The sequence below is a fragment of the Monodon monoceros genome, unplaced genomic scaffold (assembly GCF_005190385.1).
Source record: "Monodon monoceros isolate NGI ecotype Baffin Bay Population unplaced genomic scaffold, NGI_Narwhal_1 Super_Scaffold_11, whole genome shotgun sequence".
NCBI lineage: Eukaryota > Metazoa > Chordata > Mammalia > Artiodactyla > Monodontidae > Monodon > Monodon monoceros.
Genome location: NW_021703767.1, coordinates 120,690,164 through 120,707,668, shown reverse-complemented (window position 1 = coordinate 120,707,668; position 17,505 = coordinate 120,690,164). Strand labels below are relative to the sequence as shown.

General features: G+C 37.3%; 1 protein-coding gene across 5 annotated transcripts in view; it reads right to left on the bottom strand.

Moving 5' to 3' along the window:
• The window catches only part of TFDP2 (transcription factor Dp-2), a 168,665-nt gene that overhangs the window by 125,316 nt on the left and 25,844 nt on the right, over positions 1-17,505 (bottom strand). For 3 of the 5 annotated variants that reach the window (XM_029213886.1, XM_029213887.1, XM_029213888.1), the window contains exons 2-3: positions 8,276-8,394; positions 193-259 (exon numbers count right to left, since the gene is read on the bottom strand). The exons of 1 other annotated variant lie outside the window; for it this stretch is intronic. In XM_029213886.1, coding sequence (XP_029069719.1) covers positions 193-259; positions 8,276-8,290 — 82 coding nt within the window. In that variant the 5' untranslated portion in view covers positions 8,291-8,394. The remainder of the gene's footprint in view (positions 1-192; positions 260-8,275; positions 8,395-17,505) is intronic. One more of the 5 variants, XM_029213891.1, reaches the window with a different exon arrangement.

Genomic DNA, 17,505 nt, shown 5'->3' with positions numbered 1-17,505 from the left:
CTCCCACCTCTCAGAGGTAACTGACTTTTATATGATAAAAGTCCTTTGGAATACGACAGTTCTTTGGAATATAACACAGTAATATTATATAATTATTATACATAAAGTAATTCTTCATTTAACTGTTTATTTTATATAGCAAATGCAATAAAACTAGCTCAATGCAGAAAATTTTTATTCAACTGTCCTTACCTTTTGTTGGACTGAGATTCTGATCTATAAATCCTCTTAATTCTGCATTTGTAGAAGTCAAACCAACCTGAATAAAACAGTTTAAAAAATTATACATAGGATCTTAAATAATATGTGATCACTTAATAAGCTATTATTAATAACCTTCCACCAGAGGTCCATATCAAATATTATACATTGTCACATAAAGATGAGTTAATGATATCAACTATAGGAGCTGGATTAAAACATTGTCATTTTGCTTGAAATGGGAAAAATAACGCACTGTCCAGATCAAGATAAAAATTAATGAAATAATGTTACTTATGAGCAGATGTGAGATCTACAGATTTCACTGATGGTTTTTTTTTTGAAAGCAAGTAATCTGGCAACCATGAAGTTGCCAAAAGATATACCAAAATTCCACCCTCATTGCTGCCCTTAATTTTTACTGTTCACAATCACTGCATATAATGCTTTTAAACATTATGACCTGTAATGGACCAAATAAAGACCATTAATACCACAACGCAGACATGAGGTCCACTGGCCTTGGGTTCATCCTGCAGTTCATCAAGCCCACTATGTGTATGGCCGTGGTCAAGTCACACAAGCTCTCTATATCTCGGTCTCCTCGTCCATAAATTAGAGGCCGCTAAAGGTGCTTGCTTACCAATTCAGGTTGTTAGAAAGATTAAGAAAAAGAATTCATGTAAAGCACAGGGCTTGGCACAAAGTGCTCCATCCATTTTAATGTTCATTACTGTTTGTAAGATACTTGAGGGACTACCTAAAGCAAGTGTGCTTATAAATTCTCCTTTAGACAATATATTTCTTTTAATGTGATGTCTACTGGACTACTTGGAATCATAAGCTGAATATGGTAGTATCAGCAAGCGGAGTTTTAAAATTTCATTATAGATAGAGCCAGCAGGAAAAAACCCTCTATTTTTAAAAACTTGTCACAAAGCAAGTATCCAATAAATGGTTCTACTGTTACTACTGTATTATTGTTTTAATCCTTGTAGATTTGTAACCTTGCAACATCCACGCTAATTTGGTACCCCAAACATCCTCTCAAAGTACTAACACACCGAAAGGATTTTAAGGCACACAAAGTTCTGTAAGTTTGTATCTGGGTACTTGCTTTATGTTTTTAAAGTATCCACTGCTTTAACACTGTATATTCTTCAAAACCACTCATGTGATACTTTATAATTTCATAATATAAGAGCTAATTATTTCATTATTTGGGAATTCAGATGTTCTACTAACAGCTATTTCTTTTTTTCTAGAGATGCTACCAGAAATATTTCTACATATCGTTCACATCATAGAAAAGTAATTCGGATGCAAACCTATGTCTGGCATCTCATATTAAATTTTTATGGAAGCGGCTGAAGACAGAGGCACCTAAAACATAGCCTCTTAATTCTATGTAGATAATGGTGCAGATCCTTAACCCTGTCTAGCTTCTTGTAAGTATTCTATGAGAAGTAAACCTTTTGCAACACAATTTCCAACAAAATACCACTGCATGGATTTCCAGAGCTGCTCACAAATACTAACGTTAAGCGTTCAATTTGTAAATGCCAAGAGTTTACTGTGGCATCACAAACATGCCTCTCCTTTTTAAGCTCTTCTACTACAAAAAAAGAGAAAGGCGAAATTTTTGTTGGTGCTCTACTGTAAACAGAAAGCAAAGAAGGCAAAGACAGCCTTTAATATATTCCATGCTTAATACAATGTGATTATTTAATACATTACAATAACTTCAAAAGTATCCGTTTATACCTTTTTGTTATTATACAAAGATAACGGCAAAAACCTCAACCAAAACCACATATTCACAGACGAGAGTTCAGTTACTGGATTACTGTTACATTTAAACACCTGCTCTTACTGTTTAACTTTTGCTACTTCTAAGTGAAGTAGCAAACGAATTAGGAAATGTTTTAAGCAGCTGTACACCTGCACCTTAGTGAACAACAGGTTATACCACAAAAAGATAAAAGTCAATTGTAAATCAATAGTGCGTGTACTTTTGGTCTCATGGATGGAGGGGAGGTGTTTGTATTCAGAGCTTAAATAAATACTACTAAAATTTATTTAATTAAAACTTCAAAACTGTATTAATTTCTGCTTTCATAAACACTGTATAGTTTAAAGATTCAAAGAAAAAGTAGATATGCAAGTAGAAAATGTTGGGTAGGAAAGGCATTTAAAAATATTAGCTATTCTTTCTTTATTCTGTCCATTTAAAAAGGATCTTTCTATATAATGTTTCTCAGATCAAGAGAAACAAGTAAACTAATTTTATGTAAAATTTTTCATCTAATAAGATCCTGAGAAAAGTTTTTCAACACAAACACTGTGTTGCATACTGTAAGCAGTCACTAAATGTCTATTGAATAAAAAATATCCAAGGCCCAAATGTTAAGAGTCAAACGATATTCCCCAATAACAGCATTATAATTTCACTGATCTTTAACATTTCAGACTGATATAACTGAAAGATTCAAAGCAAGATGGTCTGTGGTCAAAGTTCAGCTGTACCATTCATTCACAAGCAAGGTGTTCTTGGAACAGTCACTGCAAAATGAGGATGACAATACACATGTGTACAACAAACTCAGACAGCTCTTTAGACCAAATTAAATAATTATGTGAACATGTTTGTTAATGGCAAAGCAATATTCAAATTTGGGTCGTTAATTCAAAGGGCAATGGCCTTACTACTTCAACACTGACCTAGACAATTCATAAGAGAGACACAAATGACCAATAAACACAGAGAATACCAATTTGACCTAACTAGCAATTAGAGAAATGTAGTAAATTACATACCATTTTTTTGCTGATTAGATTAGAAAGAAAATAAAGGGAAATGGCACTCTCATATACCACCGGTGAATATGTAAATTGGTGCAACCTTTCTGAAATGCAATTTAGCAATATGAACCAAGAGTCCAAAAAGTACATACTCTTTGGGCCGGTAATTTCATAAGACTTTTGTTTCATGGAAATAATCCAATGAGTAAACAAAAATAAACAAAAAGTTAAAAAAAAAGAGAAAAAATGGAAATAACGGCCAATATTAGGAAACTAGTGTAATGTCCATAGAATAGGTAACATAAAAGAGCCATTTAACATGATGTTACAGAGTTATCAAGACAAGAAAAGGTTTTCATCATAGAGACTAAGCTAAATAATAGGTTACAAAACAGTCTGGCCTCATTTTTATTAAAAAAATATAATATACATAGATTTTGGTGTATATATATATATATATATATATTTGTGTATATACCAGATGTGTTCTTAGGCAGAATTTTGCTGATAATCTCTAGGCTAGTTTCTTTTCTTTATCTGTACTTTCTAATTTTTCTGTAATGAGTATTATGGCTTACATACTGTTAAAAGATTCTTTGACAAGGCAAAAAATTACACCTCAAAGTATCTTTCAAATTCTTTATTGTATACTAAGTGAACTTCAGTGAGAACACATCTCCATTTATGGAGACACTAGAAGAGTATCACTGGATACTAGATACTACCTGATAACAATTTTGTCCCAGATACAATGAATATATTGCCAGCTCTGCAGAACTTTCTTTTGCAAAACGAAACAGCCCACACTCCCTGCAGTTCTGGTAGGGCTGTTCATCTTGGAGCCTCAAACATGCTACGACAATAGGAGTGGACCCATGACCCACAGTGAAGCAGCAAACCATTTATGGTACCCTACTTCCTTCTCTACTTGTCTAAGTGTGTGGGCCAAGCAGAGTTAACCAAAGCTCCTCCATGGAATTTGAAATATAAATACTAAAAAAGAAAAGTTCCCTCTCTTCTTCTGAGATAAGCATTAAAAGGCCAATGTAGGCTATTATGCCACAATATAGAGCCAAGAGTTGGAAAAAGGGAGGCAGAGCCCTGATGCCTATCATTTCCCTGAACCCGGTTGTATTTGAAGCCAGAGTACTCCAGACTTTTCAGTTACGCCAATCAACACATTCCACGTTTTGCCTTAAGTGATTCTGAATAGGGTTTCTAACACCTGCAACCATAAGAGACCTAGGATGACATGGCTGAGGCAAAACTAACGTTTCACAAAAAACTGTTCTCATAAGAGAAATGCAAAATGAGAAACAGGAACTGAAGATGCAAATATTTGAACATATGTTTAATAATGCTTCCACAGGGCTTCCCTGGTGGCGCAGTGCTTGAGAGTCCGCCTGCCGATGCAGGGGGCACGGGTTCGTGCCACGGTCCGGGAGGATCCCACGTGCCGCAGAGCGGCTGGGCCCGTGAGCCCAGCAAGTCCGGAGCCTGTGCTCCGCAACGGGAGAGGCCACAACAGTGAGAGGCCCGCAATACCGCAAAAATAACAATAATAATAATAATTCTTCCATAAAACCTGCGCAATCTCTTCTATATCTAAGAGTCACTTTTCAGCAGCATGTGACACAATTATCACTCCACCCCCACTTCCTGAAACACTGTCTTCACTTGGCTTCCACATCATCAGGGTAACGTTCTTTCCTTCCTTTCTGTCCATTCCTTCAGTGTCCTTTGCTGCCTCTCCTCCTCCCCAATTGTTGGATATTCCCTGCGTTCAGACCTTGGTCCTTATGTATTCTCTAGCCACGCATGAACTATATAATCTCATGGAATCATACTGCTTTAAAATAATCAATCTAACATGAAATGACTCCAAAATTTTTATATGCAGCCCCAAGCTTTCCCCTGAGCTCCAGAGTCATTATTAATCATTATATTAACTGCCTGGTCAATATCTCCACCTGGATGTTTTCAGGTCCCTCAACTTTAATATATTCAAAACAATTTTTGAGTTTGCCACAAAATCCTGCACTTCCCCAAGGGTTCCTCTTCTCATTAAACCGCAAAGGCACTTACCCAGTTACACAAGCCAAATGCTGAGAAATCTTTAACTTCTTCCCTGTCCCCATATCCTAATTACTCAATAAGTCCTGGTGGCTGTCCCTTCAAATACATCTTAGATTCAACTACTTTTCCCCATCTCTAATATCATTACCCCAGCTCAAGTCACCATACTCTGATGTCTAACTACTGGGACAAGTACCAAATGAGTTCCCCACTTCTACTATGCCCCTCTGCAGTCTATTCACTCAGCAGCCAGACAAGCTTTTGAAAATGCTAAGTCAGGACATGAAACCATCCTCAAAACCTCCAACAGCTCCCCACTGACATTTAAAACACACGCTGCTCACCCCAGTGTTTGAGGCTCCCCATGACCTGGAGCCTCGCACTCTCCCTGGCTTAATTACTCTGTTCCGTCTTATCAACTGGTCCTTTGCTGCTCTTTGAACAACCTCACCTTCTCCCGCCTCTACCTGGAATGTTCTTTCCCCAGATATTCACATGGCTGGCTCCTTCTTCTTGCACTGAGACTGAAGAGCATTCTTCTGTCTAAACGTCATTTCCTTAAAGAGGACTCTTCTGAACACCTCGTTGAAAGAGATCTCCCTCATCGCTGTCACTTTCTCTCCTCTTACCCTGTTTTATTTTTCTTCATAACTGTTATCGTTACCTGACATTATATATTTACCATCTTCTCTCACTACACTATAAACCCCAAGAAGGTAGGAGCCCGGAACAGCGTCAGACACAATCTATTTGTTGGAGAGAGATGGGGAGGGGGGAGATGAGAATGAGTTGTTCATGGCATTGTAAACTGGTATGAGCCTTCCCGTAAGTACCTCGACAAAATATATTAAAAGTCACAAAAATGTTCTTATCTACTGCAGAATGGTTAGTGAACTTGATTAGATGTTTAGCCTCTTTCAATTCTTTCCCACATGCTTCAGCCCAGTCTGAGGCCTGACCTCTCCATGTCCCCAACTCCAAGGAATCAGAAGAGGGTCAGCTCATGACGTAGCCCTTTCCCCCTAGGTTGCTGTAGCGGAAAGAGAAACTGTTTGCATACTCTTTGATTACTTCCAAATATACAAATGAAATAATGGGAGAATAGTTACCACTGGTTCAAATGCTTTGTTACTTTAGGGAAACAACTTTTAATATAGCAAACTCTACATATGGCTAGGAAGATTTAAGGTACATTTTTAGGCCAAAATATACTTGCTACTTGAATGTTAACCATCTTGTTGCTCAGGATAACTTCTATATTCTCTTTTTTCTAGAGGAGGGAAAATCAAGGAAATATCCTGGAAGAAAATTCCCAATACACAGACTAAAAATTTGCTTCTTCTTTTCCCCAGACAGCACTTAAACGAATATATACAAGAGCCATAGATTAAAACAGACTACTCTTAATGGATAAAGAAGATGTGGTACATATACCACACGAACGAAATGAAATTGGGTCATTTGTAGAGACGTGGATGGACCTAGAGACTGTCATACAGAGTAAGTCAGAAAGCGAAAAACAAATATCATATATTAACCCATATGTGTGGAATCTAGAAAAATGGTACAGATGAACCGGTTTGCAAGGCAGAAATAGAGACACAGATGTAGGGAACAAACATATGCACACAAAGGGGGGAAAGCTGGAACTGGGAGGCTGGGATTGACATATATACACTAATATGTGTAAAACAGATAAATAATGAGAACCCGCTGTATAGCACAGGGAACTCAACACCACTTCGCTGTACAGTAGAAACTAACACAACACTGTAAAACAAATGTACCCCAATGAAAAAAATTTTTTAAAAGCAGACTACCCCTGATAATTTATGCTAAAATAATTAATTAGATGATAATGAACCAAAGTCTATATCTGCTTATAGCTACTCCTGTGTGTTAAAAGCAAGGTCAATAATGGGAAAATAGAGATAAGTAATCAGGGTGTTTTTTTGGTTTTTGGCTGTTTTTTGTTTGTTTGTTTGTTTTTGATGCTCTTCTTTAAATGTATAATGGGTAGTATCTGGAACTATCTGTCTGGCTCACAAGATCTTTTTATACCATATAACACCTGCTTCTGGTCACAACTAGCCAAACTACTAGCAGATACCAGGCTGAAGTAGTGCCAGAGGTCCTTCCCAAGGAGTCTGAAATTAGAGCTGACATAGGCAGACAGGATTTGTCAGGCTGCCTGCCCCCATTTCCTTCATCTCTCTCTCTCTCTCTCTCTCTCTCTCTCTCTCTCTCTCTCTCTTTCTCTCTCTCTCTGAATAGGCTGGTACTGTAACAAGTAGATCAAGATGCTGACTGAGAACTGAGGAAGATGCTTTGCAGAGAGACAGAGAGTAATGAAGCCAATGCACAGAAACAAATAGAGTTGACAAATGGAAACCAAATACTGCTTCGATTCCTGGTAGATTTCAAGTTTCTGGACCCAGATCTTTCTGAGGACCCACTAAATTCCTCCTCTTGAATTCCCTGAGACATCCGGTATCTTTATAATAAATTCCCTTTTTGTTTAAGGTAGCCCAAGCTGGTTCCTGTTACCTGTAATCAAATATTCCAACATAATCTGGGAACAGTAATTATAATAAATTATTTCCCTATATGTTGTAGTATTTCTTTTCTGGCATAATCCTTCACCATGACTGGAAATAAATCCATTGATACAGGGTGATAATAAGAATGTAACTTGAAAGGAAGTAGATTCAGAAGTGAGAGCCTTAAGCAAAAGAAAAACAGAAATAACTTCTCCAAAAAAACTAAGTCTCATGTTCCCTCAGAAATCATCTCATGGAGGACAGCAAGCTTCTTCTGAATAACATCTGTACACACTTCCAAGAGTAAATCCAAAAGAAAAAATGTGAGCCAAAGAAAACAGTGATTTTTCTCAATAATGCCAAGTAAGTCTCCAGCAAGCACCAAAACAAATTTATCACAGCACACAAAACAGGAGGGGTGGGGGAGTGGGAAACCTTCTGGAGATAGCAATTTTGCAGCTGTTGAGATGGAGCAACCTGGCACAATATTCAACAGTGTTAAAGTTTACTATCTCATTCTTTGCTGGAACAAAAACAGTGATCAACTAATGCCGGTACACTGAATTTCATTAATCAGAATGACAAAGCAAATATGCATACGAAAAAGTACAACTCATTTTTTAAATACTTACATTTAAAAATTTACAGATACTTACATTTTTTGCCGTCATGTCAAATTGTATTCAATTTAAAATTCTGTAAAGCCATTAAAAAACAAACAAAAAACCAAAACAAAACAAAAAACTTCGTCTTCAATATTCTTTAAAAGAACATCCTGTTAAAGGGAAAAAAGGGAATAATAATGTAATAATAATAATAAGCAACATTTATGTCATATTTACTATGTGGCATGCATTGTTCTTTAAATTATCTAAATTAACCCTCAAAACAACACTGTGAGATAGGTACCATTCTAACGGTCATTTTCCAGATAAAAATTGAGATTTAGAGATGTTAAATAATTTGACCAAATCAACTCAGCTAAGAAGTGACAAAGACTGGGCTTTGAAATATTATACCATGCTGTTTTAGATAATCCACTGAAAGCAACACCAGGGCTTCTTGGAGAAACAGCCACTTCCAGCACTGGGCAGGTAATGTATAAGATAAACCTAGAACATTGTATTGTACCTAAAGTAAGTATGGGCTCGAAAAATGATGGAGACATATGAAAAGTATACAGGAGCCAGCTTAAAGGGTCTACAACTTAAAGGGACAACTTAAGCCAGTTTAAAGGGGCAATTAAGCACCTAAGTATATACTGATAGCAACAGACTAGAACAGATTCTAAACCCATTAAATAATAATCCAGGAGTCCATACTGATAGAAACAGATAAGGAGGAGGAAGGGAAAGCTCTTCTCTGCAATACAATGCCAACTAATATGTATAAAGAAATTAAGCAGTTAGAAAACTACCAATTTGTAAACACTGTGATATTAACGGATTGGGCAAGAATCACCAAAAGATGCTAAAACTAGTAGATGAAAGTTGGTGAGCAAAAGGATATTTACATAGTCTTGAAATATTTCCCTACAAAATACCTCTTAATTCCAATTTTACAGTGCAGAAACCTGGCACATACCACTTCATCCAAGGTGATCAAAGCTACCAAATGACAACCAACAATGAGACAAACCAACATCATACATCTCCTCAAGTGCACTGCAATGGATACAGTATCACTTCTGAGGTATTTCCCAAAATGTATAATCTAAATCGAATCATGAGGCAGCAACTGAAAAATTCAAATTGAGAGACATTCTATAAAATAATGGCCTGAGCTCTTAAAAAAATATTAGAATCATGAAAGACAAAGGAGGCTTAAAGAAACAGTCCAGATTTTAAAAGACTAAAGTCATATGAAAATCAAGTTCCTACATTGGAACTGCTTCACATTTATCAGTTATTTGTTATGTCCTCTTCAGTGTTACAAATATGATGTAAATAATAAAGCACAAGTTCATGACGTCCCATTCACCAAACTACCTGACATATTCACACTAAGGAATTTAAGGCTAAAATGTAAGTATTGCATTTTGAAGATTAATACTTTAAGAAAGTTTAATATATCTACATAAAACTCTGTAGCTAACAGATATGAAACATCTCTTTAAGCACAGACTTACAAAATTTGTCCACATAGAAAATCACCAACGTAGTAGCAACAAATTTCAGAGACAATATTATACAGATTATGGTCTCTGACCACAATGAAATTAAATTAGGAGTCATTTTTTTCTAAAGTTGTATATTTAGAAAATAAAACTATAGCATGGCTCAAACAATCCATGAATTAGAAAAGGAAATTTAAAATGTTTAGAACTGAATGACAATGAAAACAATAATAAAAAAACAGTAAAGTGCAGCTGAAATAGTACTTAGAAGTAAATTTACATTTCTCTTCATTCATTAAGTAATCAACTTAAAAGCTTTTTAAAAGATCAGTGGGAACTCAAAGAAAGAAGAAAAGAAACAGAAGAGTAAGAATTAATGAAATAGGGGGCTTCCCTGATGGTGCAGTGGTTAAGAATCTGTCTGCCAATGAAGGGGACACGGGTTCGATTCCTGGTCCGGGAAGATCCCACATGCCGAGGAGCAACTAAGCCTGTGCACCACAACTACTGAGCCTGCGCTCCAGAGCCCGCGAGCCACAACTACTGAGCCCACATGCCACAACTACTGAAGCCCACGTGCCTAGAGCCTTGCTCCGCAACAAGAGAAGCCACCGCAATTAGAAGCCCGCGCACCGCAAAGAAGAGTAGCCCCCGCTCACCGCAACTAGAGAAAGCCTGTGCACAGCAGTGAAGACCCAACATAGCCATAAATAATTAAAAAAAAAGAATTAATGAAATAGGAAAAAAAATCAAAATAACAACTGGTTCTAAGTGTCCTGCTTGACGTAGACATATAATAAGCAGCAGTGTAGCAGAGTGAAAAGAGCATGATTTTTCTTTTTTTAACTTAGGCTCAGTCTGAGCTCTGACACTTATTAGCTGTGTGACCTTGAACAAGTGACCTAACCTCTTTGAGCTTCAGTGTCCTCATTTGAAAAATAGGTATACAGAGTTTTTCAGGGTTATTATTAGTGAAACAGGAGGGAAGGGGGCAGGGCAAAACCTTTGAAAGAATGACATAGCCCTTGAGGTTACGACATAAAACAGGTTAGAACCAATTAGGTCCAAGAGGGCAGAAGATCAACTTCCAGGAGACCTTGAGCCTCATTACATGCCCACTGTAATACATTAGCATATGCTAAGCGACACACCCACAGGCGCCATGACAGTTCCAAGGCCAACCATAAAAGGCCAAGACGTGGACAGTGGTGGCCCAATTCCTGGAAATCTCCATCCCTTCTCCAAGAGAGGTGGAATAATCCTCCCACTCGTTAGGCTATGAAATTACTCAGCCCATAAAAACTAACCACTCCATATTTTGGGGCCTCTTGCCTTCTGAGATGGCCCACACTCTGTCTGTGGAGAGTGTTTCCCCCAGGGCCATTCTCACCTTTTCAGAGGGACCACATTCTGTTTACGGAATGTGTATCTCTCTAAATAAATCCACTTCTTATATCACTTTGCCTCTCACTAAATTCTTTCTGTGATGAGACATAAAGAACCTGAGCTTCATTACATCCTGAGACAAGATGTGTGATCTCAATTAAAAGACAGTGGGTTCAAGTCCCAGTCTGGGTTTTGGCTGGGTCTGAGTCCCAGCCCGTGGGTTAGAGTCCCAGTCTGGGTTTTGGCTGGGTTTGAGTCTCAACTTGTGGGTTCAAGTCCCAATCTGGGACTCAAGTCCCATCTGAGTTGTGCTGTTTCATTAGGAGTAAGTTAGATACATTGTGTCAAAGTGAAAAGCAACTGTATCACCCAAGACAATGTAACAAATGTCCTCCAATTTATAAATACATAAACACTGAACACTCCAAACAGCCAAAAAAAATCAGTTTTAAATATTTTTTAGATGGTCTTATGACCTATTGAAATATAGTTATAACAACAACAACAAAATAGACTCTTTTCTACCCAAAGTACTTGCTAAATTTTAGAAACCTGCTGTATCTACTACCTAAGGCAGATCCTGTTGCCTACCCGATATGAAATATCATTTTCCTCCTCTTCCTTAGGAAAAGTTGAAGGTAGTAATATGCCCAACTGAAACTACTACATTCTGTCTCCCCCTCAGATGGGTTGACCATGACACAATTCTAGCCAATGAAATATAAGCAGACCATCACTGGGCTGGGCTACTAGATTCAGCTAGTAAATGCCGTTTTCCCCCCTCCCCATTTCTTCATTTCCAGAGTATGCCTGTAATGGCTAGTGCTCCTTGTTTCCATGCATCTGCTTCCTTATTATACTCAGTGTTCAGTATGGGATTATATTTCCTAAGGGCCAGGTTGTTGAGTGACACTGCTACTCATGCAAACAAGAAGAAATTAACAGGGTGTTACTATTTCAACACACTGTAACAGGAGGCAACCAATAAAAATACTTTGTAGCCACATTAACCGAGCTTAATAAGACAAAACATAATTTTGTTTAGTATTCCCTTTGCATCTTCTCACCAAAGATAAGCATAAACTGCAACCTCTAAATGTTACCTAAATGATAAAGTTTGAAATAGAGCCAAAATACATGAATATTTTGAGCACATTTACATTAATATCTCTGTGCCTCAATCTCTTCATCTACAAAATAGTATTAGTACATCTGCTTAATTAAATGAGTCAAGACTTGGAAAATAATTAGGACACTGCCTAGCAAAAGGTAATCAATGTTAAAGAAAAAAGTGGTTCACTGACTCATGACAAATTAAGGTTTCTTCCTCCAAAATAAATAATACTTAATTCACATGTAGTTGAAGTGATAAATACATTTAAATGTGGTAAAATGCTATTACATTTAAATCCAAGTTTAAAGGAGAAAAAACAAGTGTTTAACTGTGGTTAAGAAAAACTCATCTAAAATTAACAAGAGTCGGCAATAACTTCATTCATTAATTTATCTATCTATCCAGCATTTACTGAATACCCACTATGGGCAAAACACGAATCCAGGTACTGGAGACGTCCTAGTAGATGACAGAAACAGGAAGCATAAACCTTCAAGTGTAATTTAAATGATATAAAATTACATTAAGATAAATGTTATAAAAAGAAATGGGATTGCAACAGACATCTTCATTCAATTAAAAATGAAGAAGTATGCTGTACTGGCTTTGAGTGATAGCCTATAACCTTTTAATTAAAAATATCCATTTCTAAGTATTTTTAAAGCTTTTATCTTTCTTTTACACTGTCTTCATTTGCAGTATATGACTTAAATCAAGGGCCTAGAAAGTAAATAAATGCAGCACTGAATGTTTCAAGAAACTGCCATCTTTGGCAGTATTGGTGATTCTCAAAGATAAACCAGTCATGTGCACTGATGCCTTATGTTTCATCCAGACTCAACAATTGTACTCTTCTTCCTGTCACCATGCTCTGCTGTTGGGTAAAAAATTAAGTCAGATTTCTTCTTCCAGCTTCATGAACACATTATGTCAAGCTCAAAAAGTCAATCTTAGTGACCTCACCATCTGCCATGATCTCTTGTCAGGCTCAGACAATTCAACTCCCACAGATGGTCTCAAAATGCAAGCCCCTTTCCTTTCCAATCACAACTTAGCAGCTGTGGGCACAAAGCCTTTTAAATTGGTACAACATTAATCAAAATATAAGGAAGAAAGCAAAAATACTTATGAATACATTTACAGAACTAACATCACTTGAATCGGGGTTTGTAGACTTTCTCACACTGCTGAAAAAGATGTTACTAAAAATTAAATTTCAGCAAAGCCAGCATATTTCAATGGAAGGCAATAGTAATTTTAAATACACGCTCACGTTTCAAAGTTTGGAAAATATACACAACAATAAAACAGATAACAAATAGCAGCCATAATCCCACCTCTGAAAGGCAACTACCATAAATTTTTTTTTTTTTTCTTGCGGTATGCGGGCCTCTCACTGCTGTGGCCTCTCCCGTTGCAGAGCACAGGCTCTGGACGCGCAGGCCCAGCGGCCATGGCTCACAGGCCCAGCCGCTCTGCAGCATGCGGGATCCTCCCGGACCGGGGCACAAACCCGCATCCCCTGCATCGGCAGGCAGACTCCCAACCACTGCGCCATCAGGGAAGCCCTACCATAAACTTTTGATGTAACTTTCTTCAGTATTCTCTTTCTGCACTCTAACTTTTGATAAATGGTATTAATTAGAAGATATTTTCATAAAAAGTGACAGTATATAACTTTTTCTTAGGTGATGAGCACATCTAAGTGCTTCACCTATATAATCTCATTCAATTCATATCACAACTCTACCAGGTAAATGTTATTACTGTTCGCATCTTACACATGGCAAAACCGAGCTTTAGAGAGCTGAAGTAATTTGCCCAGTTAATCAACTGTGTAAATGGCAATGCCAGAATATGAAGTCAGGATCTTAGACCAGCAGACATGTTCTTAACTACTATGCTAATTTGTAAAATATATTTGCCTTGAAATACAATAAATATATCCTCAAAATAAAACAAAATACATAATTACTATTACAATAAATCCATATATAAAAGGATAACTTATTATACCAAAAGAATTATTTTCATATAGTACAAATTATATATCATTGGGTCAGGTTTTTCCCCTTTTTAAAGGTTCTTTCTTTATTTAAATTTCAGTATTAAATTTACATTTATTTTTCTGGGTAGGTAGTAAACTTCCTCATTTTTTTACAGATATATAGTATTCCTTTACATTGTTACACCGTAACCTATGTCACTAGTCACCTACTGATGGACATTTAGATTTCCTACATTTCTACACTGGTGACAGTAATCACATTTTAGTGACTCAATCCTCAGTGTTTGATCTGCTCTCTGACCACCTTGCCAGCTCTGTGTTGAAACACTTTCCCATATCCTTCTCTCATCTAGGTCCACTGGCCTTCCCATCCATTCTTCAAAGACAGGCTCTCCTGCCTCAGGGCCTCTGCACATTCTGTTCTCTCTGCCTGGAACTTTCCCCAGCAGTTAACGCTCCTTCCTTCAGATCTCTTCTCAAATGTCACTTTCTCAGGGAAAACTGTCCTTCTCCCACTACCCAGACTAGGTCAGGAGTCTCCAGTTAATGCTCTCCTACCTTCTCCTTTCATAGTACACATCTGGTTGTCATTATTTATTTGTGTGGTTATCAGATTGTGGCCCATCTCTACAACTGAAGAGTAAATGCCATGAGGGCAGGGACCCTATCTATTTTGTTTGTTTGTTTTTTGGCCGCACTGCACGCCTTGCAGGATCTTAGCTCCCTGACCTGGGATAGAACCCAGGTCCTCGGAGTGAAAGCACTCCTAATTCCCTGGAGGTCCTAACCACTGGACCTCCAGGAAATTCCCAACCCTATCCATTTTGTTCACTTATTATATACCCAGTGTCTGGCACATGGCTGGAACTCAAGAAATATTTGTTTTTTGTTTGCTTTTTAAGAAATATTCATTAAATTAATTATGTACTCAATATTTTATTTATTTTCATGCTTTAATGATAATCTCATTTAATATGACTTGGTAGCAGAAAATGAGAAAACATATAAACATTGAACACATTCACACATCCGAAATGCCACTAAGCTACATAGCAGAATGTGTGTGTCACTGTCCTGTCATGAACAAAAAGTGTTTTGGAGCCAGCATTATATCTGTGTTCATTAATTTCAAAAAATGGGAAAAATTTTATAATAGGGTATATTTAATTTCACTGATGTTTAAGGTGAAAAGAACAGTAGGCAAAAGTTAATTTTCTTCTTTTTTTGGCTGCCCCAGGTCTTAGTTGCAGCACACGGGATCTTCGTTGTGGCACCTGGGTCTTTAATTGCAGCATGCGGACTTCTTAGTTGCGCCATGCAGACTTCTTAGTTGTGGCACGCACTCTTAGTTGAGGCATGCGGACTTCTTAGTTGCAACATGAGAACTCTTTATTGTGGCATGCATGCGGGATCTTATTCCCTTACCAGGGACTGAAGCCGGGCCCCCTGCATTGGGAGCACAGAGTCTTACCCACTGGACTACCAGGGAAGTCCCAAGAGTTAAAATTTACAAGCTGCCCTTCTAAGAAACCATCAACATCTTACACTTAAAAAGAAAAAGATAATTGCTTTTATGTTCATTGCTCACCTTTTTTAATTGAAAAAAAATGTGTCCAGGTTTACATAAGCTTTCACCCAGGACGCTACACAATGATAAAAACTGGTTAATACTACAAGCAATCAGTAACAACTTTTAACAGAGTCTTCCACATATGTGCAGGGAAATTACGAATAATGTTGTCTGAGCACGACTTATTGGTTCACTTATTCAGTAAATACTGATTGACTGCCTGCTGCTTGTCAAACAGTAGGCTGAGCATTAAAGATACTTCGAGAAACAACGAGACGGTCCCTGCTTTCATGGAGCCTACATTTTAACTCTGAAGGTAGGCATTCAACAATGTTTCCCAATTAACTATGTAATTACAATTACTATAAGTGCTACTATAGAGGCAAAAAAAAAGATGCAAAGGGAGCACGTACAACAAGGGTCTGGAACTCTGGTGGTTTTAAAGAAGATTCCTCTGAGGAAGTGAAGTCTGAGCTGAGCTCAACAGACAGAGTAAACCACTGGCAAAGAGAGAGGGGGACCTCACAGCCAGAGGGTGCAAACATGACAGGGGAATGCTCAGAGGAAGAAAAACATATAGCAAGTTCCAGTAGCTGAAGGAAGATCTATGTACCTGAAAACAGAGGGCAAGACGAGGAAAGACTGAGAGATAAGGTTGGAGGCCCAATCATGCAGGACATTACTTTTTTCTTTTCTTTTTAATTAAATTAGTGGGAAGCCTTGGAAAGATTTTTAAGAGCCGAACATCTGAACCAGAGATACTAAATTACATTCACCAAAGATTAAGTACAAATTACGTGCATTCTAATTCTTTAAAAACTGGTAATATCACCTATAATATTCTGTAATTCTTTGGTAACTGAAATATTCACTCACTTCATCATCTACAATTCACTTATCTAACAAACACCTTATCCTATTAGAACAAAACTCAAAGCTCAGAAATAAGCCAAAAAAAAAAAAAAAGTCCCCAGCTCTCAAATTAGCTTTCATAAAACCTATGCACTTGTCAGTAACTCAAGTACACAGGCCTTTCTTCACTTGATTTTATTTAACATAAAATTCTTGGTAAATTTGCTTATCTTGATTTTCAGGGAGCAAATGGGTTAGGCACTGCTATAGGTGAGTACATTGACAAAGTAATTGACAACTGGCAGCTTAATACTAAGGAAAACTAGACATATTATATTTTACCAAGTAAATTCACTGAAACAGGATTTCCCCCGGGAAGTTCCCTGGTGGTCCAGTGGTTAGGACTCTGCACTTTCACTGCCGTGGCCCGGGTTCAATCCCTGGTTGGGGAACTAAGACCCCGCAAACCATGTGGCACCGCAGGAAAAAAAAAAAAAAAAAAATCCTCCCTCATTCCCTGGCAAAACCACATTAATGACATGGTCTTATACAAGCTTTCACAATAAAACCTAACGAATATTATTGTTTAAAACATTTTCATAGATCATAACATTTATTATTTGTTCTTAATTACAGAAAACAAAAGTTAAGAGAGAAAACTTATTTCTGCCCTGACCAAACAAGCAACATCAGAAGTAATTACCCAAATTTAGAAAAAAATCACATTTCAAGATCCTGCCAAGAACCTAATAGAAAGCTTCTTTTATCAAGTGGTACAAGCCAAAATTTAAACCATTAATCAATTTATGCACAATGCATGGATTAGATCACCTGTTGTCC